The 25,447-nt window shown below is 46.9% G+C and overlaps 1 protein-coding gene across 2 annotated transcripts; it reads left to right on the forward strand.

The window, feature by feature from the left end:
• Positions 1 to 200: 200 nt before the first annotated feature.
• Positions 201 to 24,576, forward strand: LOC135377195 (zinc finger protein 14-like). 2 transcript variants are annotated; one of them, XM_064609471.1, is made up of 6 exons: positions 201 to 775; positions 5,722 to 5,870; positions 9,901 to 9,985; positions 14,876 to 15,090; positions 21,228 to 21,647; positions 23,005 to 24,576. In XM_064609471.1, exons 2-6 carry the CDS (start codon positions 5,729 to 5,731, stop codon positions 23,685 to 23,687), a joined length of 1,545 nt encoding a protein of 514 aa, XP_064465541.1. In that variant the 5' UTR covers positions 201 to 775; positions 5,722 to 5,728; the 3' UTR covers positions 23,688 to 24,576. The 2 variants fall into 2 exon arrangements, with proteins under 2 accessions (XP_064465541.1, XP_064465542.1); XM_064609472.1 differs by lacking the exons at positions 9,901 to 9,985; positions 14,876 to 15,090.
• The last annotated feature ends 871 nt before the right edge of the window (positions 24,577 to 25,447 follow it).

Consider the following 25,447-nt stretch of genomic DNA (forward strand, 5'->3'; position numbering starts at 1 on the left):
GGTAAAAAGACGAAAAACAGACGTCGTGTTTTTTTCGTCTGTCGTGTGTCGTTTTGTGTGTCTGTTCGTTTTCGTGTGTCGTCTGTTTTTCAAGAGATAAACTGATGTTCTGAGGCTGGAACGACATAGAAGGGACAGATACAAACAAAGCCTCATATTGCCTAATTGCCTAAATGTGGGTTCGATCCCTACAGCTGGCTAACCTTTTCAGTGACTTTCATCTTTCATCGTCTGTTTTTCGTCTTTTTCCCAGTCTCGGGTTTTCGTCATGAAAGCTAGTACGGCTTGCTGATCGCCAAATTTCAACGCCACCAAATCCTAAACCACGATTTCGGAAAAAAAAAAAGATGTCGTCACTGAACCGACGTTGTTTGAGGTTTTAGTTATCAATCTGATTTCAACGGACGTACCAACATCGAACAGGCGACCTTTTTCATCAACATCGTCACCACGTCATGTCGCCGCCCAGAGCTTTGTGTTTTGAAGTGCAGCAGGTACAGTGAAGAACGGCGAACGAACTATTTATTCTGTTTGTCGTTCTTATTCGTCTTACAGGATGTTTCTGTGCATTAATTGTGGATGGACGCGTGATACCCTCAACTATTAAGACTGTACTACCTCTTGGAAGCCCTTTGCAGAGACTTGTAAACACGCTTGTCCTCACCGTAAACGTTCGGCATAAACAGGCGACTGGCATCCACCGACCGAACGTCCTGAAACCTGTTGGAACCAATGGCTGTACTATAACAGTGGGACTGGTGGCTTTTAAAAGTTGGTGAGTTTGTTTAAAAGCGAAATAATGCAAGGAAGTGAGGGAAGGCCATATACCGAGCCTTATAATATAAGCCGTTGTTCAGGTCCGCCGCACGATTTTCACATTGAAATCTACAGGGTACACCAAGATAAGCTTCGGGGTTTGTAACGGAAGTGAAACAAATAGAAACAGGGCATTCCTTGATTCCTTGGGTAGGCGTCACAGTTTGAAAGGTGGCTTCACCTCAGACTTCTGTGCATTGCGGTCAAGCAAACTTCAAGCAACGCCGTGTGTTGCTGAATTCTTCGTTTCTTCCCTGTTTAGCGCGATTTTGCTGATTTCTTCCCCATTTCTGGTACGAAACAAGGATATTCTTTTGCTTTGTGTCTTCAAGGGGGCTTCACCTCGTTATTGAAACGGATTTGGAGGGGGAAGCTGTCAGGGCCCCATTAATTAATCTAACTTATCACTAAACTAACCAAGTTGACGATGTCTTAGGTTAGTTTAGTGAAGTTGGATTAATAGGGCCACGGTAGCTTGCCTTGCCTCCAAATCCACTTCAATAATGAATTTTGAGCTATACTTCAGTAACTCTAATGTTACCTAACTTATCACTAAACAAAGCGATCGTGCCTTAGGGTAGGTAGTTTACTGATAAATGAGGTTACGTAAACAAAATACAGAAACCGGTTTCTGTATTTTGTTTATGTGATCTACAGGACTTGACTCCCGTCTTCGAAAATGGTTAAAAATTGGGCTGTTCGGTGCAGCATACTTTAAAAGCGATAAAACCCCCGTGCCGGGGAACAAGTCAAAAGACGACACAAACACACAGACTGACGAACAAGGATTTATTATTATCAAACCCGCTTTATATCCTGAACAACAACGCCCTCTTCAGCAAGGTTCCCAATCACATTCTCAGCATGCCTAGTGGCTTTATCTTTATCAAAAGCACAAGACTTATCTTGCGACCCTCCTGTTTGAATCTTCCAAAAACTTAAAGACTGGAGCAGTTACCAGCACTGAAGGCACACTCACGCACCTGGACCCCGCATTTTTTTATACTTAAAGCTTCACGATATAATAAAGCACCGCCCTTGTTACTCTTATATAAAATTTTTGTCTCATGGAATTTAGCAACACAACCCTGGCAACTTTTTAAATGCTCAACCAAGTTTCCATACCCCCTGCTAACCGAATAACGATGTTCCTTTAACCTATAACATTAATGCACCGGGATGTTTGCCCGATATATTCATGCCCGCAACTAAACGGTATGCGATAAACAACCCCAACTGTACAGTCCACAAACCGATTTTCATGACTTATAGAGCACCGAGGTAACTGCTCCTGATTTACCTTCCTAATCAGACATCTTAAGTGGGTTTTTTACGAAAGACTACTTCAACACTGTACTTGCTAGCTACTTTGTTTATCCTGTGGGAGGCTTTATGGGTATATGTAATTACTCCAAAGTTCCTTCTTTCAGGGCTTTCGGTTTTTTTGCCACCACTTATTTCTCTGATGATTCTGTTTAAGATATCCCTAATGATGTTTTCAGGATATCCTGCTTCTTCTAACCTCTGAATTTGCTCTACACAACCAGCTTTCAGCAGGTGGATGCAGCACCTGCTCAGAGCGTTATTAATTACGATATAGCTACACCATTTTTTTACAGTCTTTGAAATACAAGACCCATACGGGGTTAAAGGCTTTTTACATCTTTGTTTGTACTGCTAACAAACACCTGCGCAAAGATAGCAAGGTCAAGAAATTGCAATCTCCCCTGTTCCTGTGTCTGCAAGGTAAACTTCAAACCTTCCCCGCTTTTTGTCAAAAATTTATTTGACCTCAATCTCCCTGACTTCATTTGGGGCACATAAGAGAAAATATCCACATATCTCATGACAGTTAACATGCCTAATTCGCTGCAGCTACCCATAACCTTCCTATCAATTTTTGCTAACGAAGTCGCTAATTATGGGCGCAATACTTGATTGTAATTGCATTGCCACAAAAAAAAATAGTCCCTTTCGGGAGTAAATACACGAAAGTAAACGAATGTCACAGAGCGGAGACTGCATTTCATGCTCTGTTCTAAGAGTCCCAGCAACGAAATTAGTGCGCATGCACGAAAATACTTCGAATCGAACAGTCAACAGTGGTTTGTCGAGTGATATAAAATCTTACAACGTACATAGCAGCACAATTTGCGAAGAAAGCAGCGCTAACTGTTTCTTACTCTGCGTGGGCGGAAAATTGCTAAGTTGGCTGAGTAATACAGCTTTATGCCATCAAATTGATCCAGAGCACATACAGGGTGTTTCAAAAAACGTGTCATTCGGACTTTATAAAAAAACGGGGCGACGGAAAAATACGGGGTAAAGGGCACTTGTGTGGCAACTGAATTTGCCATCTTGCAAAAATATTTTAATTTGATTTTAATTAACATAAATTGAATTTTTTTAATTGAACTCCAAAATTTCCCGACTCAACCTAACGTTTTTTTTGGGGGGCAGGAGCAGTCCTCCTCTCCACGAATCTTTGCGTCTGATTTGGTGCGCCGTTGAATACCCCAAACTTGGAAGCCGCAATTTCGGGACTTTTTTTGGGCAGTTCCATTTGCAATATCGAGCGGATTTCTTAGTGGATCTGACTAAGTTCGCTACGGGCTCTCTAATTCTGTAAAAAAAACTTGAGGTTGACGTGGGAAATTTTGGAGTTCAATTAAAGAAATTCAATTTATTTCAATTAAAATCAAATGAAAATATTTTTTCGAAAAAAAAGGTGGCAAATTCAGTTGCCACACAAATGCCGTTTACCCCGTATTTTTCCGTCGTCCCGTTTTTTTATAAAGTGCGAATGACACGTTTTTTGAAACACCCTGTATATACGTATACTGTTGCATTCAGGAGACCATTCGCGAAGTTCAGTGACAATTTGCAGTCCTGGGGAGTAAATGTCGGAGTTAGGGGACCAAAAAGGGGGAGTATAAGTGCAATCTAGGGGAGTAGAAGCCGCAATTACTCCGCATTTCACTCCTTTTTTTCTTAAGAGTGTGGACACCTGCACTCTAAGAAAAAACGAAGTAAAACGGGGAGTCTACTCCCCTAGATTGCAATTACTCCCTATTTTAGTCCCCTAACCCGAAATTTAGTCCCGACATTTACTCCCCAGGACAGAAAAATTGTCACTGAACTTCTCCAATGGTCTCCTGAATGCGACAGTCTTCGTAAATATGTGCCCTTGGCAGGGGCGCCGGAACAGGGGGAGCGACGGCTCCCCCTCATTTACGAATGGGGGAGCACGGCTCCCCCAGTGTCAGCCCAGCGTCGTAATCTTCTACGGTCTAACGGAATGGCCCGCGCGTGCATGTGTTCTTTCGGTGGCCATACATTTAGAGAACAATAAACAGAGATCCTACCACTGTCACTGGGTGCGGAGACCGTTTGAGAAGAGCTACATGCCAATGGTGTCAGGTTCACAGGGTTCTGGAGTTCACCAAGGCAAGGTTTGTGGTACAAAGTGGACTGTCGAAGTTTCGAAATGCAATAAATCAGTCAGAAAGTGTGTAACGGGGGCCACGAGCATCACCAGACTCAATCCACGGGGGGGGGGGGGGGGGGGCAGAGGCGCAAACGGGAATCGCAAAAGGCACGCAAGACACCAGACGTCTGAGGGAAATAAGGATACCAAGGAACCGCCAGGTTGAAGACAGAGGGTCGTTATAATGGCGGTTTGCGAGGCGCAGCCACAGATTTCAGTCGGTTGTGGCCAGGGTGCCCACTTCGAGCTAGCGTACAAGACCTGTAGTAGGACAAGTGCGATGAACTGAGACGAAACTTCGCACCGGTGTTGTGTTCATGTGTCGGCAGTGGCAACGTCGAGGGAGCGCCACCGAGTCCTCGACTGCAGCAGCGTTACAGGATTATTAAATGCCATAGACATCGGAGAAGGCAACACCTCTGGAATGGGATATGTATCGCAGCTTGTTTGTTGTCTTATATATATTGTGTATATCTCCACCCGTCATAGTAGAATATTCTAACTGTTAACCTGATTGGTGACCCCACGCTTTCCATCGTACCGATGTTCAAAATTTACCCGCTGTTTTCATTTTTCTTATTGAGTCGCCCGGGAGTTATAACGACAAAGGGACACATTCTTGCTGAGCTCCAGACCGGCCCAGGAAAGTCTGGTTTATTCGCAGAAGGCTTGCGGATCAGACGATATTCGCTTCCAGTCCCGGCACATGTACATGCCGCGACGGCGATTCCAGGGGACAAGTACCCGAAGTTCCCTACACATTACTTGCCATAGAGGTCTAGGCACTGCGCAGAAGTAAAAAAAGCCGGACGCACTGAACTAATTCACCAACAAGCGCTATTTAATTACAGTACTTCTGCAATGTTACTTTAGCTCTACTGTACAAATATGCACATGTCATTTGCTAGGTACACGTTTACAGTTCGTGCAGCAACCATGTATAACGCCACCATGAGTACAGCCACTGTACCATGATCACTCAAGGAAAATAAGTGATGATGATGATGATGTTTAATGTAGCACTTTTTTTTCGCTCCCCCAGTGAAAAATTAGTTCCGACGCCACTGGCCCTTGGTCATTTTGATGGCATAAAGCTGTATTACTCAGCCAACTTAGCAATTTTCCAACCACAGAGAGTAAGAAACAGTTAGCGCATCTTTCTTCGCAAATTGTGCCCTATGTATGGCGCAAGATTTTATATGACTCGATATATCACGGTTGACGGTTTGCTTCAAAGTATTTTCATGCATGCACACGAATTATGTACCTGGGACTCTTACAACAGCGCGTGAAATCCAGTCTCCACTCTGTGACATCCATTTACTCCCGAAAGGGACTATTTTTTTTTGTGGCAATGCATTTAGTCCCTAAAAGTACCCCTTTTTTTCTTAGAGTGTGAGGGATCACTTCCTTTGCAGGGATAAAATGTCTGCACGGACACTGTCATCACTGCGATCCATCTGCGACGGCTCAGTTGTTGCCATGTGGTCCGTGGGCACGCAGATACATCCTCAGAAGCGTTCCAGAGGCACACAGACAGACAGCACGTTTCGCATAACGTACGTAGGTACGTACAAGTATTTTCAGCACTGTATAAGTACAGAGTGTGTGCAGAAAAACATGACCCGCACTTTTACATGTAACTCGTTGTCTACTTAGCCGAGGAACTTCCGGTGGCGCACGACGGCGTATTTATGCGTCCGAAAGCTACAAAAAAATCCTGGAAGCCATATTCAGTGTAAAAAAATAAACAGAGCGCGAAAACATGGGCTTCCATGCATTAGAATAGGGCGGTCATGACAGTGCATTGTAGTGCATTTCCGTCTCATGAGAGTTATGTGCAGGCACCGCTAGGGGTACTACCGATGAGCATCCATGTGGGACATCGTTTCGATTTATGCACCGATAGCTCCCCTAGCGGTACTTGAACACAACTCTCCTACGTGCACCACGTTGCCCTTTCACATACACCCTATTGTCCACCATGTTGCCCTATTCTGATGCACGGAAGCCGACGTTTTCGTCGTTCCGTTTATTTTTTAAGCTGGGTATGGCTTCCACAATTTTTCTACAGATTTCGCACGCATAAATGCGCCATCGTGCGCCACCGGAAGTTCGTTAGTTAGGTAGGCAACAAGCTATGTGCCTAAACGCGGATCATGTTTTTCTGCACACACCCTGTACTTCCACACTGCCGACGTCATCCCGCGTGGAAGCTTCGTAGCAGACGACAATGCCAGGTGACGTCACAGTATCTTCCTCCGAGCGAACCGCTGTACGCTTTGCATGCTGGTTTCGGTTTGGTATTGTCCTCATTTACGAATTAATTACTCGCACAAAAAAATGAATGCGAATGTGGTATTCGGTATCAAGGAAGCGATCCGCGTTAGGTAAGACGCTCACCTAAAGTTTTTTTTTTCGAATCGTTTCCGGAGTCTCCTTTCAAGCCGGAACCACTTCTGCGGAAGACAGTAGAGAAAGTTTGTTCGCACATCGCTGAGAAACGGCGTAAAATATCGTCGAAAGAGAAGTACTGGCGCGTTCTCCTTGCTTTACCCAGAGCCATTTATAGGGAGAGCTTGGCCATTCTTTGATCTTTTGCCGCCTCATGGGAGGAGCTTATTTTGACGTCAGAGTCGTCGTTGCGCCGCCCAAAAAGCCGGAATCCGAGCGGAATACCGCTTATCAGCCATCTAGTCCGCGCCATATTGATGCTGTCCGCCAGCTGGTCGACACCTTCGTGGCCGTGTTGAGTGTAATCTACAGGAATAACCGGCTTATGACCCACTGGCGTAAGTGATAAGGGGGGCTTTGTTGCCGAACAGAAACAGTTCAAGGACGAAAGGCTTTCGAAGCAAGAAGTACGCACGTGTCTTCCCAAGCAGCAAAATGTACTGAAAGTCGGGTGCAATAGGGGTGGACGGGTAGGTGGAAGGCCTTGAACAGACTCGTGAAACTAAGGAACATCGATAAGACACATACCGTCCACCCCTATTGCACTCGACTTTCAGTACATTGTGCTGCTTGGGTTCTCTCCTTGGATAGTAAACAACGATCAGCATCAATATGGCGTCCGACCGGTTGACGACTGGACAACAATAGAGCGCGACGAGGGAGGTCGTTCGGCCGTGACGTCGCATGACGCGCTTTATGTTAGGCTCCTCCCAATGGCCAAACTCTCTCTATAAACGGCTCTGGCTTTACTCCTGTCAATGACACATTTCGTAGAATTCCAGGACTATCCGTTGATTGGTATTGAGCGAGAATTCGCAAATATTTTAGTGTGCGACACTCTATCGAGATGGCAGCACATGTTCGAGACGCACCAAACTTTAATTTGTTAAAAATCGACGGCTCAACCTTGTCCCGTAAAAAATACGTGATTGACTATAGAAAAGATAAGAGGACACGCAAGTACCAATATAGCTATGATAGTTTAGAATGTTCACGCGTCTTGTGCGAACGAAAATCGCCCATAGATTTCTGAAGAAGTGATTTCCCCTTAAGGAATAAGACTCAGTCAGGGCGCACACAATGAGAGCGGACAAAACAAACGCAACAAACAAACGGCATAGCACACCGACCCAGCGGAAGCAATCTCGATTTGGATTGGCTACCAACGTGCCGAATGTGCCTGGTCTTCACGTGTACAAAGGCACGATGTACTAGATTATTACGACAATGTCATCGGCACATCTTCCCAGCGCCGCATTTGGGAGGTAGTGGTGGCGCTGCTCATCGGCCCGGTCATTGCTTCCTCAATTTCTGCAGTACTTTATACTTGATGCTTATACTTACTTACTTAGTTTATACTTATACAGATGCTTTTTTCTGAAGTTGATTATCATCATCGCTCGACGCGTTTTCATTGGAGCTGTTGCTATCGTCTGCTAGGGTAGCCGTACGTCTGCTTCTGCTCGTTCAAAATTCAGATTTCCATTGTCTAGTCATGATGAGTAGGACCCCTAGCGGATCATGCAGATGGGCTCCTCATAGCAGCTGCCAATTATAACATGATCGTTATAATCTAGCAGTGATGGTCAGTAGTTGACTACATGTAGTTGAACTACCAGTTAAAGTACCTGATTGTAGTTAAAAAGTAGTTATCAATAGGAATATAGTGTGCAAGTACTAGTTAAGGCTACGGTCCCACTCATCACCCGAAAAGTGTTATTTTCAGTCAAAGGTTACACGGCTTCTCGGCAACTTACGTGAATTATGTTGGTACCGTTGGAAAGCTTGTTCTTTGGGCAAGCTAAGCCAAGAACTCGTCTTTTTATGTGATGATTAGCTGCGGCGTTATAAAGCGAGAAGTAGGACCATATCTTCCATTTTTGGTGTTTTTCAGTCAAGGATGATGCGAACACGAAAAGAGATAGCGCTGTCAAACTTTTTCAAAGTGACGTTGCACAGTATGCAAAGGAAAGTCAAGAACGTTTTTATTCGCGTAAAGCGTCGTTAATTGATTGTTGTCTATCAAATTTAAGAAAAAAAACGCTACATTTACACTTGCCATAAAAGGCTATGCTGTACTTATTCTCGACTGAAAATATGATCAGCGGGCGGGTAATTATCAGCAGGAGTGATGTCCAAAGTTTTATCACAAATGAAAGACTAATAAACTAGCGTGGTTCAAAATCGCACACCTAAATACACAAAAACGCAGAAAATGTGGTGACTAACGCCATCTGCCTTACGCGTTTGAAACCAGCGGCAGCTTCGCGTTGCAAGAGGTTGCAGAGAGATGGCACGGGTTCCTTTGTGCTGATCACGTAGCGGTTCTTTGACCTCCCTGACTGTGAATGCAAGAGAACGAGCGGGCGCCTTCAGACGCGTAGTGACCTCATTTATCTCGGATATCCTCTCACTCCTTCCGGACTTGCTGCCGGCAGAAAACTGACTCGTGTGAATACAGGGTTAGGCGAGTTGCCACATGTAGCGCTTCCCTCTATAGGGCTAGAAAATAGCGCTCGAAACCTAGCGCCGTTTTTCCGTTTGCCGTTCTCACATACAACCGAGCAAATCCTGCTGGGGTCATGGGATATCTTTTTGCGACGTGATGCACCGGTGCTACCGTGTTTGCTTACTGTCGGCGTCGGGTATCCGCAGCATCAAGGGGGATGACACTTTCGATGCTGTGATCGCGATACCAGACTTATAACCAACACCCATGCATTGACAGATGAAACTCGTGGCCACTTTCGCGTCGTCGTCTTCCCGCCTTGCTGCTTCGAGTGATCGGAAGAAAAAAAAAAAAACAGCTTCCGCGACGTCACGGCTGAAAGAATCTAATGATTGGTTAACGCAGACTCACCGCTCAATATAGCGCTAGAAAAGTTGACCGGGGCTCTACTTCGACAAGAGCAGTTTTATAGCGGTTCGTAGCAATGCGAGGAGGAAAATAGAGCGCAATTTTCTAGTGCTATGTAGCAAAGCGCTATATGTGGGAACTGGCCTTTACGAAACGTTGGCCCCGTGCGTGATTCCGTATACGCAGGTTCCTGCCGCGTGTATTTTTGTTGATCGTACCGTTATATTGTGTCCGTTTGGCTGAATTTCGTGCTGAGGAGTTGCATTATTCTCCGTTGGGCGTGTAGACAGCACCCAGAAGAGAAGGAAACCATGTTATGCCCGTCGAAAGTCCAGAAAAGCGCATTGCCGAATGCTCCGGAAGAAACGACGGTAAGCATATTCGTTCCTTTCCGTTCTAAAAAGACCATTTCAGAATGGAGGTCATGCGAAGGATATTGATAGCTAGGCCGCAAATTTTCATGCAAATGAACTTTTCTGCGTCGGAACTATTTTTCCACTGGGGGAGCGAGAAAAAAAAGAATGCTACCATAAACATCATCATCATCATCATTTATTTTCCTTGAGGGCTCATGCAGGCAATACTGGGGTGGTACACAAATTGAAAACGTGCTCCAGGCAAATTACGACTTGTGAATACTTTTACAGCAGACCTAAACTAACATTGCGGAAGTAATGTGTATGAATGTGTCAGTGAGAAGGTAATGTTAATGTAATTACAAACATAATTTACATCTCTTTTATACATACTTTACAAGCAAGGAAAGATAAACGAACGCTATTAGCTGCGAGAACGCTGACTTTTTGTGCGGGCTTTTTCCAGTCAAGGATACAGTGAACCCTCGTTATTACGACCCCCGTTAATCTGACATTCACGCTTTATGACCGAATTCGTGGGGAACGGTTTTTTCCCCATGTAAATCCTTCCCGTTAATATGACATTCCGCTTATCGGACTATGACCGAGATTTTTGGGCACAGCTGGGGTCAAAGACACGTATTATCCTCCCGTTATTATGACCGCGTCACGCACCCCTTTGAGTGGCTGCTTAAGTTTCTCAGGAACAAAGTGACACAGTTAAAGTGGGGCACAAAGGATTAGGGTGACTCAAGGCGTTGTTGACCTCGAGATTACTCATACCTCTTCTCGGATTGCTAAAGCAGTGAAGCACTGAAGGTTGCCTTTATTGTTTTTTGAGCAACACAATGACATTAATATAGTTTGCGTGATCAATAATACTCTTGTACAGTTAGAAAAGCTGATCACTACAAGCTACTCCAAGCAGTCGTTGCTGACAGACTTTTTTATTAAATAAATTGTTGTACAGCATCATGCGTACGTTTTGTTCTGCCGTGCATGCCCTCTGGTCCCCACTGGACCGCTTTCTCGTTATTATGACAATTCGCTTTATGACCAAAATCTGCGGGAACGGAGGCGGTCATATTAACGAGGGTTCACTGTATTTGTGTCTAGTAAGCTTGTTGCCAAATGCGGCAGCCCCAACAATAGAAGACGCAACAGAAGGAACATGAAATGCATGTCTACGTGGGAGCCGCGGCACGGAACGAAGATCCCCTTACAGCGCGACTGTAGGACACCAGCCCCAACGAAAATCTGGAATATATTATCCGGGGCTGGAAGCGAATATCGTCTGATCCTCAATCCATTTGCCTTCTGCGATTAAATCAGGCTTTCCTGGCGCGGAGTGGGGCTCAGCAAGAGTCTACAGGTGCCCGTCGCAGGCTAGGTCGGGACGACACTGAGTAAAGTCTGGAGCTCCGTGCTAATCAAGATTCGGACTCAGCGGGTTACGGGCAGTGGCCTCGCGATGAATACACGGCTTCCGTTTACGCTAGACCAATCTTCGGTCACCAATCGGTCACTAAAGTTCCGTACAGGCTGTCCAGCAAATTACCCAAAGACACTCTAAGCTCAATAAACTTAAAATAAAACTCGCCACACAGGCTTCTCGACAAGATGTATAAAAGTGATCTCTGCTCCTCACAATCAAAATCGCCAAACAGGCTACCCGACAGATTGCACAAAAGTGATCTCTGCTTCTTAGGACCACAATCGCCGGGCCACACAACAAGCTGCACAAATCCGTAAACTCAAAATTGCCGCACAGGCTAACCTATCTAAACAATTTTTACCTCGGTCTCGTCAACTTCACTTAGCTGTATAGGGGTGGGGAAGTCCGAAGATTCTACGAAGAGGCCTGAGACGCCTTCTTGTCGAGGAGGAGGGAGGAGGAGGAGTGTCGTTGGGAGGAACCCGAGAGGTCTGCCTGCCTGATTAGGCGGCATGTTTCTCGGGAAGGGAAAGGTGGTGGAGAGGAGGAGAGGAAGGGGTGAAGTGGAACACCGAGCGGAATCCGCTCGGGGAGAGGATAGCTGCGTCCATGGGCCGACTTCAGGGGAACTGTGCCGGCATACGCCTATTACACATCTGAGGGAAACCCAGGAAAAACCCCAGACGGCACAGCCGGCGCGCGGATTCGAACCGCGGACCTCCCAGTCTCCAAGCGCACGCGTTACCGGCGGGGTGTCTTCCGGCATTATCCTCGACGGCACACCGTGATCGCCGAGCCATAGCGCTACACTATTGCCACCGCCGCTACAGTATTCCCAAGCTTCCCCGGCGGGAAAACAGCTGCCATCCTCCTCGCGTTTACATTCTTCCGCCTTCCAGACCAACCACGGGACACGAGTCTCTCAAGCTGATCCAACAATCCCTTATAAAACCTCGTTAAACCGGTGCTCCCACAAGTCACTCCACGGAACATCAGGCCTCTTTTCTTGGGCGGGAAAGAGTCACGACGCAACTGTCACAAAACCCGACTATAGCCGCTTTACGTAAAAAAAAAAAAAGGAAAAGAAAAGAACAATAATTTACATCCTTTCCCGAAATGTCAGAGTGCAAAGACAATTCCCAGGTCTCGGGGGGGCCAAAAGATTGTGGACGAAGACACGTGGCATCTGGTTACCGTAGATGGTCCGAACGACCCGAAAATGCCATGTCTGGTCTCGCCGTAGGGGGTTGAGAACTACCCGGAGGACGCACACTCGGACTGTCCCTCCAACGCGTCTGATAAAACGTCTGGAAGCAATAAGTCTGGGGATCCCGAAGCTGTCATGGTCAACTGAACCAACTGGCCAACTTCCTGTTGCAATTAAAGGTACCATAAAGCAGTCGAGGTGCAACCTCATATTTTGTGTGCCCTGAATTGTGTACGTCCTCAGGAGTAAAATGCCGCAAAATTTTCTCACATAGACGTTATAGATCCCGAAAAAATCAAAATTAAAATCTACTGGCAACACTGTGGCGAAGCAGACGGGCGAAACGTCCACTCCGCCAAGTACGGCGGCGAAAATGTCTCATGCGCACGACTCTGGGCCGAACACAGCGGCACCTCGGGCGCCACGGAAGTACTTGATAGGTTGGAACCATGTGCGCCATGTGTAACTTATCTACTGAGTGCAAGATTCGGCTTGTGTTTATTTTCTTTCACACACGCTACATTTTTCTCAAAAGGTAGTATTTGCAAATCCCGACAGGAAAGCCATCTGTTTATCGGTCTCCTTGCTTACAGGGTTGCTTGACAAACTGAGGGCTTCTTCCCACCAGGCGTTGCCCCGACATTCTTGACTGCGTTTTTATTTACCGATTAAAAATACTTAGAGTCAACTCCTGAACATATTACTCGTTGTGCTGAGCGTTTGAGTCAAGCACTCTCACGTCATGCTGATTGCATAGGTTCGTCCTCGACTGCTTTATAGTACCCTTAACAACTCTTCTCTAACGTAACTCGCAATTAAACGAAGATTCGCGCAAGAAATTGTCTCAATGCGGCAGTGCCCTTTGACAGGGGGGAGCCGTGCTACCTCATCTGTAAATGAGGGGGAGCCGTCGCTCCCCCTGCTCCCCCTGCTGCAGCGCCCCTGCTGTTATTCTGTTTTGCTTGGCGTCTTTCGCGGTGACTGAGCTTACACCACGAGTAACGCGAACAGCAAGCCATTTCATACGGGTGTGTTAGTAGACGTTGTGTGTGATGACATTTTCTGTTAGCACGAGGGTCGGTTAGATTACTTGTGCTGACGTATTTTATCTGCGTGGCGGTCACGATAGGGTGTCTCGTTTTACTTTGGCAACTTACGAACGATCGGACACTTACCCAACGTGTACATGCGTCTGTGGACAATTTTCCTAAAATAAACCAGAATAAACCAGAAAGCAGCAACTTTGGAAATAAAGCTTAATACCACTGGAAGAGCGTAGAAAGACTCATAGGCTCCAGTTTCTTTTTCATTTACTCAATGGTCAATTTCGAATCAATCATCAGGACTATATCACTCCACACGCACTCAGATCAACACGGCTAAGCCATCAGCGCACAGTCAAACCATTCCAGTGCAGGACTGACTGCTTTAAATATTCGTTCTTTCCTCGAACCGTCGAAGAATGGAATTCTCTGTCATCTGCTCAGGTCTCACACCGCTCTGTCACGGCATTTGTGAAAGGCTTAAACGCAGTTACATGGTGTGACATACGTGTCTTGTTGTAAATTATTTTGGACTTTCTGTGCCCCTCCTACTTGGACCCTTTCAGGGTTTGTAGTATTTTATAAATAAATAAAATAAAAGCAGGACAGTAATGCAACAATGCTGTCGTCGCTAGTTGACAATCTTGGCCGAATATATTTGGCTAGTACTCAGCAGGGGCGCCGGAACAGGGAGAGCAGGGGGAGCGACGGCTCCCCCTCATTTACAGATGAGGGAGCACGGCTCCCCCAGGTATGTAAATTATGTTTGTAATTATATTAACATTATCTTCTCACTGACATATTCATACACACTACTTCAGCAATGTTAGTTTAGGTCTGCTGTACAAGTATGCGCATGTCGTAATTTGCCTGGAGCACGTTTTCAATTTGTGTACCACCCCTGTATTGCCTGCACGAGCCCTCAAGGAAAATAAATGATGATGATGATGATGGTAGCATTTTTTTCCGCTCCCCCGGTGGAAAAATAGTTCCGACGCCACTGCCTTTCCCGTTACTCGTGGTGTAACCCAGCTGGCTGTTCGCGTTACTCTTGCTGTAACGCTACCCGCGGCGCGTTTGGGTTGATTACAGCGATTTTAAATGCTTGCGCTGTACGTTTTAATGCATGTTTGCACCAAAAAGGCATGTTTCGCGCAAAATTGCACGCGTAGTGCATGTTTTGGTAACCAGCACTCTATTGATAACGCTATGGTTTTCAGACTCAAGGCTCATGCGACACTTGGTGACAACCAGGCTGACGCTCTGCAGCTGTCTCATGGTGCCTTGGAGGAATCACGTGACCTATCCGTGGCCAGTGATTGCACGGAAGTAGAGGGATCGGAGCACCGCCCTCTAGGGACACCGCCAGGTACTCTGTACGGCATTGCCCAGGATCCTCAGACATCACATCCTGGATCTGCATTTTGTTCTGCGGGTGAGGAAGATCTGCCAGACCTTCCCGTGGAAGTGAACGCTCCTGGAGGGAAGGTCCTTTTGTTGTTGCTGGCACCTCTCCTCCTGACCGTGGAGGTCCTCCCTCCCGTCAGGAAACCGAGATGCGGCATCGAAGTGGCTTAACGTTATCCTGCGTGGCAAGGAAGTATAGATTAGTCCGCGCGCACAATGTGAGCACTAATGTCGCGAACAATACAAGATCTGCTTCTGCTAGTGTGCCATGCGAAAATATGCAATCCGAGCAAAAATTTTGAACTGCAGGGTGTCCCAAGATAAAGTCGTACCTATTTTGCTAATGGCGGCCAATGGCAAACTGGGTATTTTATCTTGGGACATCCCGTATAATGACCTGTTGTTCCGTTCATCACACATCTCAAAGCAACCGCACTTCAAACGTAACCTCCAAGCATCGTGCTTTTGTGACATGAACACACGCACACAGTGTATCAGTGTTGCAGCAAAAAGAGCAGCATAAAGAGAGAGAGAGGCATAGGCATAATAAGAAGGAAAATGCGACATAACATGATTGAATCCTGGACTGGTGCGGCTACAGCGTAGAGAGACAAGTGCAGCGAAAAAATGTGTCTGTCAGGTCAGGTGTCGGGAAACCGTGATGTCTGACATGCGAAGTCGCTGTTTTCCCGAGTTTTATAATCCTGCATCGCCCCCTGTCCCACTTTGTCTTTTCTCCTTCGTCTTCTATGGAAAACACACAACTACCCGTCCGCAGTTCCATGACCCCCAACGCATGCTTTGCTAGGAAAGAGCCCTACGTTCCAGTCCCAAATCAACAAAGACGTTGACAAGTCTTGACAGAGATGTACTTCTGCTTTGTGCACGAAATAGAGCTTCCCCTACTACACAGATGCCCTTGCGCCGTAAGGGTTTCATGGCCAAGTAAAGGGTAAACGAACTTTCAGAAAACCCCGAAGACTTAGTTTTCGAGGACACTGACGAAACAATCGCCAGGCATCCCACCCGGCCTGGCTTGCATGCTTCCCGCTGCTGGTCGCCAATCGTCCTTTTGTAGTACTGCAGGGCTGCACATTGGCACGTGTTGGCACGTTGTCCTCATGTGATTTCTTTACTCATATGTGTTGAGGTCAGGAGTTGAGAGCACCGGACCAACCGCATGGAGCCAGTTTGGCTTAGATCAGCGAGGTGGTTGAGAGCGCGGGAGCTTTGAGGCCCAGCTCCTCATACTGAGTGTGCTGCCGTTGTTTTTTTGCGGGGTTTTCCCCGTAGACAATGATGTGTATGCAGCCAGTTACCCACACACTGCAGAGCAAACACCACTGAGCATTCACACTGGAATTGTGGAGGAGATGCTCTTGGTCCAAGTTCGGCCTTTGACACGTTATGCGCACCATTTCGTCGTGTATTCGATCACCCAGGATTGTAATCGGACTACCTAGAAAATCACTCTCTCGCAAAAGCAACATATTTCGTTGCTGCCATCTTTGCTGCATATTTCGTGTTTCTGTTCGTGCTTCCGGATTGCTGTTCGAGCTAAATTTAGATAGGGAAGAAGAGCGTTTATTATTATTTTTTTGTGTGTTGTTGTTGTTCTACCCTGACAATAGACCTCTCCCTGTTTGTAAACAAATGACGTCATTGTGTTCGACAGCGCCACGAATTTGGTAGAGATGAACTACGTTCAATGCTAGTGGCAAACAAGGTCGCGCCCGAAAGCCACGGTCTTGGGGGGATTACGATGATCTCTGAAAGGGACGCGACCTTCGGTCCTACTTTTCTTTCAATAGGAGGCAGCGAACAAATGCCCATTCGTGGAACCCTCCCCTTCGTATCTGTTTTGGTTTCAGTATGTCTACCAACGTCATGATGACGTTCCTCGGGTAGAGGTTTATTATGTCCCCTGTGAGGTGCAGGTTTGACAGGTATTTTCTCAGTCCTATTTTAGGCCCCCGTACTTTTCTCTTTTTTTAGGGCGGGAGAGGGGAGGGGAACGTTCAACTGTTGGGCTTCTATCTCTGTGGCTAATGGCCAATAATTAGCGCTCAGACGATAGAGCGTATGCGTCAGCTGCACGGCATTAGCCTACTGTTTCGGACATGGTCGTAAGCATTGCCTTGTACCTAATTGCCAGACGCCAATTATCCTATTGGATTCCTGCGGCGTTGCACGCTGACACGTGAGGGCATGTCACTCTCGTGTGATCTAGTTATTCATATTCATCTCACGTTCAAGTCGGCCAAGACTCCCAGACGTGCGACGTACTTGAGAGCGGGTGCTTCAGTGTTGAGCGCCCCATGCAGACTGTGGTGGCTGTGGCAGACAATCGGATGTATGCAGCTGGTTGCCTCTGAAGTCTGCCCAGGACGCACAGTCCTGCTGCCGGATCGATCGCCTTGTGCAGACGGTAGTACGCGTTACTCAAAAACTGCACTCTTTTCTAGAATAACTGATCACTGTTGAAATTATTCCTGTACCGTGTGATAAATTTTCTACCTCTAAGAATAACTGGCCTCGAAATGTGGTACGTTACCAGATAAAGATGGAACGCGTTACTTTCGTCGTGTACGATATAACCAGGTCACGCCGGAGCAAGGATGATGAAACAGCATCGAGAAATACACTGAAAGCAAATACATTCGCAACTGGAATGGCGGGAGAGAGGCTCTTGGCGGAACTTTAGACTATGCAAAACGTAGCAATCACTTCGTCGTGTAACTGATCACTCAAAATTATATTCATTTTACCTTGGAAAAATTACTTGCTCGCAGAAGACTGATTGAAGTCAAATTCACTAAACGAGTAATCGATCTTCACGTGTTACGTACAACTCGGTCGTGCCGTTGTCCGCTCCACTGAGGTAAACGTTGCAGCATTCACAGAGGCATAATTCCATCTGAAACATGTCTACCTCGTGCTACTTTCGAAAATAAAGATACCGTTTCGAGGCAAATTTCGCCAGCGTTCCAATTCGAGAAGCGACATGAGCAGTGCGGCGGACACCGCAGGGGTGTGAGCAGGGGTGCGTGCAAAATCTCGCCCTTGGAGTGTGGAGCCAGGAAGCTGTGGGTCAACTTCTTTGCTTCTTTTGTCTTTCAAACACGCTTCTCTGTTGGGTTCACTTTGCTTTCTCTTGGTTTCCTTGTTTGCAATTGCAAGGTACAGGTTGGGACAAAAGTTTACGGAACAAGCGAGCGGCGTACTTTTTCTTCGGTGCGACACCCTAGCGGCTGCAGGAAGCGGGTGAATTCACTGTTTCGGAGGGGTGGAAGGGTACGCTGTTAGCGACACACAGAGGTAGCTTCCACTTCCCAAACACAACCAGGCGATACCGGAACTACCGCTGTGTCTCTGGCATCGCACGCTTGCACCCCTCCGAAGCAATGAACTCACCCGCTTCCGTCAGCCGCTAGGGTGTCGTACCGACGAAAAAATACGCCGCTCGCGTGTTCCGTAAACTTTTGTCCCCACCTGTACCATGCTCCCTTCTACCCCTCCCCACCCTTCCAGAGAAAAGAAAGAGAAAGAGCCGTCCCCCTGTCATTCACGAGTGGGAGGTTTCCTCTCCAAGAACAAGTTCAAATTCAAGAATCGGGTGCTCCAGGAACCAGGATAAAATTCCTTTTGTAGACAAGGGGGACGGCATGGTGTTGCAGGCATTTTGCTGTGATAAACCTTCGCCACGAGATGCTGTTTTATTTGAAAATCAGTTTATGGAAACCCATTTCTTGAACTGAACTCTGAGGTTTACACGAGGGATCCTCTGTTCGCTCGCAAGAAGGACGATCACTTCACTGCAAACTAACGCGGTGGAAAAGACTGAACTAAAGTAGCGAAATCAGCGACTTGACTCTGAGAAAGGACACACCCTCTTACCATCACATAAAGCAATAACTGCGCCCAGTAGCAAATTTAGGCAGCGGACTACTGCTACCCGCTACTCCTCCAAAAAGTAGCGCAATTACAAGCGGCGCTACTCATTTCTAAACGATAGTGTTATACATCACTCTTCCGAATAACTAATTATATATTCGCGTTGTGGCGAACACGTACCCATTTTGACTACATGTTGCAATAATCAGGAGCAATGAGCACGAAAATCGTCGATACCAGCCCTGAAACCAGGATTCTAGACAGAATAGGTTGGCGTAGAAATTAAAAAAAAAATGTCACCATATCACCCGATCATGTTGGATTGTGGGGCTAAAGACACGGCTCCGCCTTGTCCAAGTGGAACGCCCTGAAGATACGGCATACTTCTTTCCATTTTTCCCACTGAAATAGCGACGAAGTAGCTGTAGCAGCATCGAATCCGCTGCCAAGCTTTGTGGCGGAAATTACTTTTTTCGCTAGTGGTTAGAAACTTAGCACATCCGCTCCTCAGCTAATGAAAGTCATGTATAGCGATTAGCGACTACAGCACTGCCCATTGTGGTACTGTCACCGCGGCTGCCGTGCTGAATAGAGACAGGTCTAAGAGTAAAACGCGCCTCATTTTGCTTCGTTTATGCCATTTCCGTATTACGGCCATTGATGCTGGTCAGTTTCCGTGCGCGGTGTGAGCTGACTGCTCGGTTCCATAGGGTAATTTTATAAATAATTTCAAGCTGAAATAATAGAAATAAAGGTGAAAACACATAAACAAGCAACTTCGCAGCAAAAAGCTGTTGACTACAACGTCTTTTTTATTATGATTGTTTCGTCATCTTGCATTTGAGAGGAATTCATGTTTTGCACACTGTACGTCACATGGCATGGACCATACAGCTCATAGCCGGAGAGCACGGAAATCAGATCAACTCGTCGTCTTGCACGACAGTTTCAGAAAGGTTTTACGAGGCCCCAGTCGTCCCCTCCCAACACCCACACGCTGGGTACAATGGAATCGGTGGGGAGACTCGAGGTCAGAGGACTGCTTAGATAAGCCGGCCGTGCTGAACATAAGCGTGTTCCCCCTAACGAGGTCATACACGGAAAACGGATCGGTGGCGCCCCCGTCGTAGAAAGTTCGGGAAATATCCAACATGGCACCCGGCAAGACTGTGGCCTTAAACTACTATTTCGAGTAGTTATAACTACAGTAGTTAGGTCACTGCAGGTGCCAACTACTTCCGATTTTGCCGCAAGCTTTGCGGCACGATTGTGCTTCCGAGTTTTACCTCCAGCTTCTTGTTTGATGAGATTGGAGGTCCAGAGCAATTGTGCCGTGCATACCTTTCATCGCTGCTTGTGATTCATATTTCGGTGTCCAAGAACACCGTAGAATGGTTGATTGATTGATTGATTATGTGTTTAATGGCACAAAGGCAACAAAGGCCATAGAGCGCCAAAACTATGCTGAGTGTGTCGGAGACGATTATGGGAAAGATGATGTGAGAGAGAGTGTGGTAGTTAAAACCTATCTACAGGTATGAGCGATGAGCGATGATTGATTGACCAGGATAAGAGAGAGGGGGAATGGGGGGTGGGGGGGGTAGAATGGGATTGGTGTTGATGGACAACGTTAAGTAGTCAGAGATGTAGTTAAAGAAGTAGTTTTAACTACCTCCCCTAAAAATAGTTGAACTACTAGTTAAACTACATTACAAAGTAGTTAGCAGTTTGATGAAAGAGGAAAGTCACTGAAAGGGTTAGCCAGCTGTAGGACTCGAACCCACATCTTCTGGATTACCGGTCCAGGGCTCTACCAATTGAGCTGTTAAGCTAACACGCCTTCTCAGCGACTTCCAAGGGTGCGTCATCTGAAGGGACAAACCAGCCACTCTCTCTCACTCATCCCCCCTTTCACTCTTACATTTTTCTCACTCATACACAAAATCATACGACGGGATCGACGCAAGAGGCAAAACTGTTGAACAAGAGAGAACTGGCGTTCTGAGGCTGGAGCAACACAGAAGGGACAAACACATACATAGTTAGTAGTTATAGTAAAACTACTGTAGAAGTAGCTAGTGGCCATCACTGCAATCCAGTAGGTCGTGTTAAAAGGTCATGGCCGAGCACGCAACACCGACGATGGCGCCTCCGAGACTTGAACGTTACGAGGAGTTGTTGTCCCCGCGCAACTTCTGGGCCGCTCCCCGTCGCTACTCTCTTTCCCAGCTTTTCTTCTGGCCTCTCTCATCATGGTTTCTATGGTTACAGGTGACATGGAGGCGGTGGAAGACATATCCTTCGAAGATTTCCCGCGTGGCATCGCATCCGCCCTGGAAGAGGAGTCCAGGAAGGAGCAACGCGGGGCCGACAGCGAGACGGTCAAGTGCCGACACTGCAGTTACTCCAGCGTGCACGCGTCTGACGTCGAAGGCCACGAAGGGACACACACCAGAGAAGGGACACACACTGAAAGGACAGACCGAAGGGACACACACCGCCCTAATTTCTGCGAAGTGTGTTCCATCGCGTTCACGCACGAGAGCTACCTGATGGCGCACATGAAGTCCCAGCAGCCAAGACCGGACCATCAACGAGCCCTCGAGAGGCTTCTCTCAGCAGGAAGAAGAAGAGCGTCCGCGGGATCGTGCAAGGGTGCGCCCGCAGGAGAGGAAGGTTCAGAGGGATTCAGTAAGTATCAGGCGGATGTTTTTGAACAGCTCACCAGGACCAACGGTACACTCTAAGAAAAAAAAAAGTTTTTTTGCTTCTTTTTGGGGAACAAGTGCGTTGCCACAAAAAGTAGTCCCTTTCGGGAGTAAATGCACGGGAGTAAATATATGCTACAGAGTGGACACCGCATTTCACGCGCTGTTTTAAGAGTCCCGCGTACATAATTGGTGTGCTTGCATGAAAATACTTTGAAGCAGACCGTCGGCCGTGATACAGTAAACCCTCCAAAATCAGACACATCGGACAACTCCCCATATCGGACAAGATCTCATTGCACGGGCAGGCTCCCATTGAAACTACATGGGGACGAAATTCTCCATGTCGGACACCTCCCTATCCCGGAAGTAGGACAGGGTTTTCCCTACTAAGTCGGACAAAACCCTGGCCAAATTACCTCAATATCGACCCATCTCTGCACCAAACTGAGCCAGTGGACTTGACTTTCGCCCCTTTTTTCCCCTGTACTGGTCTCAGCATTTTTTTGCTTTAGTATTTCGAGCCCAAAAACAAGTGCTGTCAGTCTACATTGTAATTCTTTATGTGAGCACTTGTCTTCGGTTTGTCTAGAGCCTTTGAACGCGCGCGGCACCGAAGCAATTAAAAACGGGTTGACGCACCAGAGACAAGGCCTCGCTGCTCGAAAAGCTCCAGAGGTAATGCCATTGAGCGGAATCTGAACGGAATTGAACCTACTAAAATCACTAATAATTATTAGTGAAGAGTGAGTAGAGGCACCACTAAGGATCATAAATTGAAGGGGGGGGACATTTCTGGCAACACAGCTGTGATCTTTTCCATTTTTTGTTTCCCTCATTCTGTAATTCGGACACCTCTATAGGTAGGACACGCCTCGGCTGAACCGCGGGTGTCCAACATAGGAAGGTTTCACTGTATATCGAGTTAAACAAAATGTTGCGCAACAACATAGGGCACAACTTGCGAAGAAAGGTGCCCTAGCTGTTTCTTACTCTGTGCGGCTGGAAAATTGCTACGTTGTCCGCGTTATACAGCCTTATGCCGCTCAGATCGACCAAGGGCACACATTTACGTAGACTGTGGCATTCAGGAGGCCATGCGCGAAGTTTAGTGACAGTTTTGCAGTCCCGGGGAGTAAATGCCGGGACTAAATGGCAGGTTAGGGGACTAAATTAGGGAGTAATTGCAGACTAGGGGTGTAGAAGCTGCAATTAACTCCCGGTTTTACTCTCTTTTTCTTGGAGTGTAGTCTAAGAGAACTACCCGCCGCAGACAGCATGCGAGCAACGTACTTTACCCCCGCACGCACAACTTGACGGTCGCTCTGTTTGTCTTGCAGGCGTCGCCAAGCAGGAAGAAGACTGTTCCTTCCAGTACTTCCCTCGGAGCACCGCAGTATCTTCGGAAGAGCGGCGCAAGACGCCCTCCTGCAGGGCCAAGAAAACGGGGAGATTCCAGTGCAAGTTTTGCGATTACTGCAGCAATCAGTCGTGCCACGTTGAGGCACACGAGAGGACCCACACGGGTGAGAAGCCGCAAGTGTGCCCCCTGTGTTCCAAAAGCTTTGCAGGAAAGAGTAGCCTGAGAAAGCACGTCCGGTACACACACAAGGACCGTGGCATCTATGAGTGCTCCACCTGCGGGGCTTTCGTGCGGCAAGACCGCCTTCGAGAACACGAGATGGCACACGCGCAGGAGAGTGCGTGTTCACACGAGCGACAGCTTCACGGAACATTCCAGTGCAAGTTTTGCGATTACTGCAGCAATCAGTTGTGCCACGTTGAGGTACACGAGAGGACCCACACGGGTGAGAAGCCGCACTTGTGCCCCCTGTGTCCCAAAAGCTTTGCAGGGAAGGGTAGCCTGAGACAGCACATCCGGTACACACACAAGGAACGTGACATCTATGAGTGCTCCACCTGCGGGTCTTTCCTGCGGCAAGAGCGCCTTCGGGAACACGAGATGGCGCACGCGCAGGATAGTGCGTATTCACACGAGCGACATCCCGATGGAAGATTCTAGCGGAAGAAAAAGCAAAAAACACTGCTCGCAGAGACAAAGTTCCGCCCCGTGTCATGCGAGCATTCACACGAAGTGGAACATCGGGAGTGGCGTACTGCGCACTTGGCAGACGACACTTTGCAGACGACACTGGGCAGACGACACTGGGCAGGCCACACTGGGCAGGCGACACTGGGCAGGCGACACTGGGCAGACGACGCCATCAGCGTCTTTCCTGTCGTCTGCTAAGAATATCTTGTGACTGTGACACGGTTAGCAGTGTACTTGAACACTGGACGTTGAGCACTCACGCTCAGCGGGCTATGACATTTTGCGCGTCTTCCGCATCTGCGGGGAATGTCGCCCATGTGGATACACGGATAGTGTTGTGCTCCAAGGAACTTTCTTGGGGTAGTGAGAACGCACTGTGAAACAGTAGAGCTTTCAGCGTCGTCGACGGATACGTGAGAGTGGACTTTGAACGAGCATCGTTGAACCGTAGTCAGCATCAACATGTTCCATATCCCTGATCGGGGGGAAAATTGTTCGAAAAAATTTGATTTTTCACCCTCTGTCTTTCAAATGTATGGAGCATTTATTTCTACCTACTCTCTACTAGTACTGATTCCACTACCATACAGGGTGTTTTAATTTGTTATGCAATTTTTATATTTATGGAAATTTTTATGGATTTTTAATATTATTTTATTTTTATGGACAGTTTTCATGGAAAAAAACGAGCAGGTCAAAATAGATGCTGTTTCAGTGGCTGATATGCATAGATCGACAAGTTACTCACAAAAAAAAAAACATTACGAGTTAAGTTACCATGTAAAAAATGTCACTAAGTTCATAAGGAAGTTCCTCAAGCTGATATGTAATTCGCTGTTACGGAGTTATTAAAAAGTACGAGTTACTTGGAAGTTATTTCGGACACAAAATGGCGCTACACAGGTGCAGCGCGTGAACAGTTGAGTTAGACATTGATTTGCCTGCGGAGGGGTGCAACACGCCTCGATCGTTTTTGTTTTTGTCCAACAATTCAAACGCTTTGGATCTTACTCCCTGTGGGAGCGCAATGGTTCATCTTCATTTCAGTGGCAGCGCTTCCTACTTCCTGAATAGAATACTGTCATTTATTGAAGATCACATTTTGTGGCCTAAAGTGCCATGAAAGAACAGGAGAGAAGTCAAGAAAATATGTGAACGCGAGTGAATGCAGCTTTGTGTACGATATTTGTATCGCTTTACAAATCTGGTTAATGGTGTTGAACAATTCCCGTCAACCTTAATAATAACACTGAAAAAAAATTCAGTCTGATCTCCGGGTCTAAAAGCCACCCTGGAGGCGTGGACGAACGTTAAGTGAAAAAAAAAAATCCTCGGGTTAAGCCAACCGCAGCTGATAGCCAAATGTAACGCAGGGAGGCTGGGCCTTGTCAAGCACATTTCAATTGATTTTTGCGCAGTCCCCCCAGCATAATCTTTTGTTGCAAAAATAAACTGAACAGAACTGAATAATTTTGTCCAACTAAGATTGGGCTGGACCTACGATGCCAATGTCAACCGATTATGAATTCGATGACATAATCCAGTAAACCATCTACATCCCAAAGACATCCATGTAACATCCTGAGCGTGAGATTTGGATATCCCAGGAAGGTTCGCACAGAGCCTATATACGTCTTTTGTCTTTTGTGCCTATGTACGTCCAGTGGATGCCCATTTGTCCCACTTTTTTCTATATCCACGGGACGTCCCACTAACTCAACTAATGGACA

This window comes from Ornithodoros turicata, chromosome 1 (assembly GCF_037126465.1).
Source record: "Ornithodoros turicata isolate Travis chromosome 1, ASM3712646v1, whole genome shotgun sequence".
Classification (NCBI taxonomy): Eukaryota; Metazoa; Arthropoda; class Arachnida; order Ixodida; family Argasidae; genus Ornithodoros; species Ornithodoros turicata.

Excerpts from the sequence above, each read along its gene's own strand:
- LOC135377195 (XM_064609471.1), top strand. The coding sequence starts at position 5,729 with ATGTCTGCACGGACACTGTCATCACTGCGATCCATCTGCGACGGCTCA. Across the intron at positions 9,986-14,875 it reads ATGCTCCGGAAGAAACGACG|ACTCAAGGCTCATGCGACAC; the intron begins GTAAGCATATTC and ends TATGGTTTTCAG. Across the intron at positions 15,091-21,227 it reads ATCTGCATTTTGTTCTGCGG|GTGACATGGAGGCGGTGGAA; the intron begins GTGAGGAAGATC and ends CTATGGTTACAG.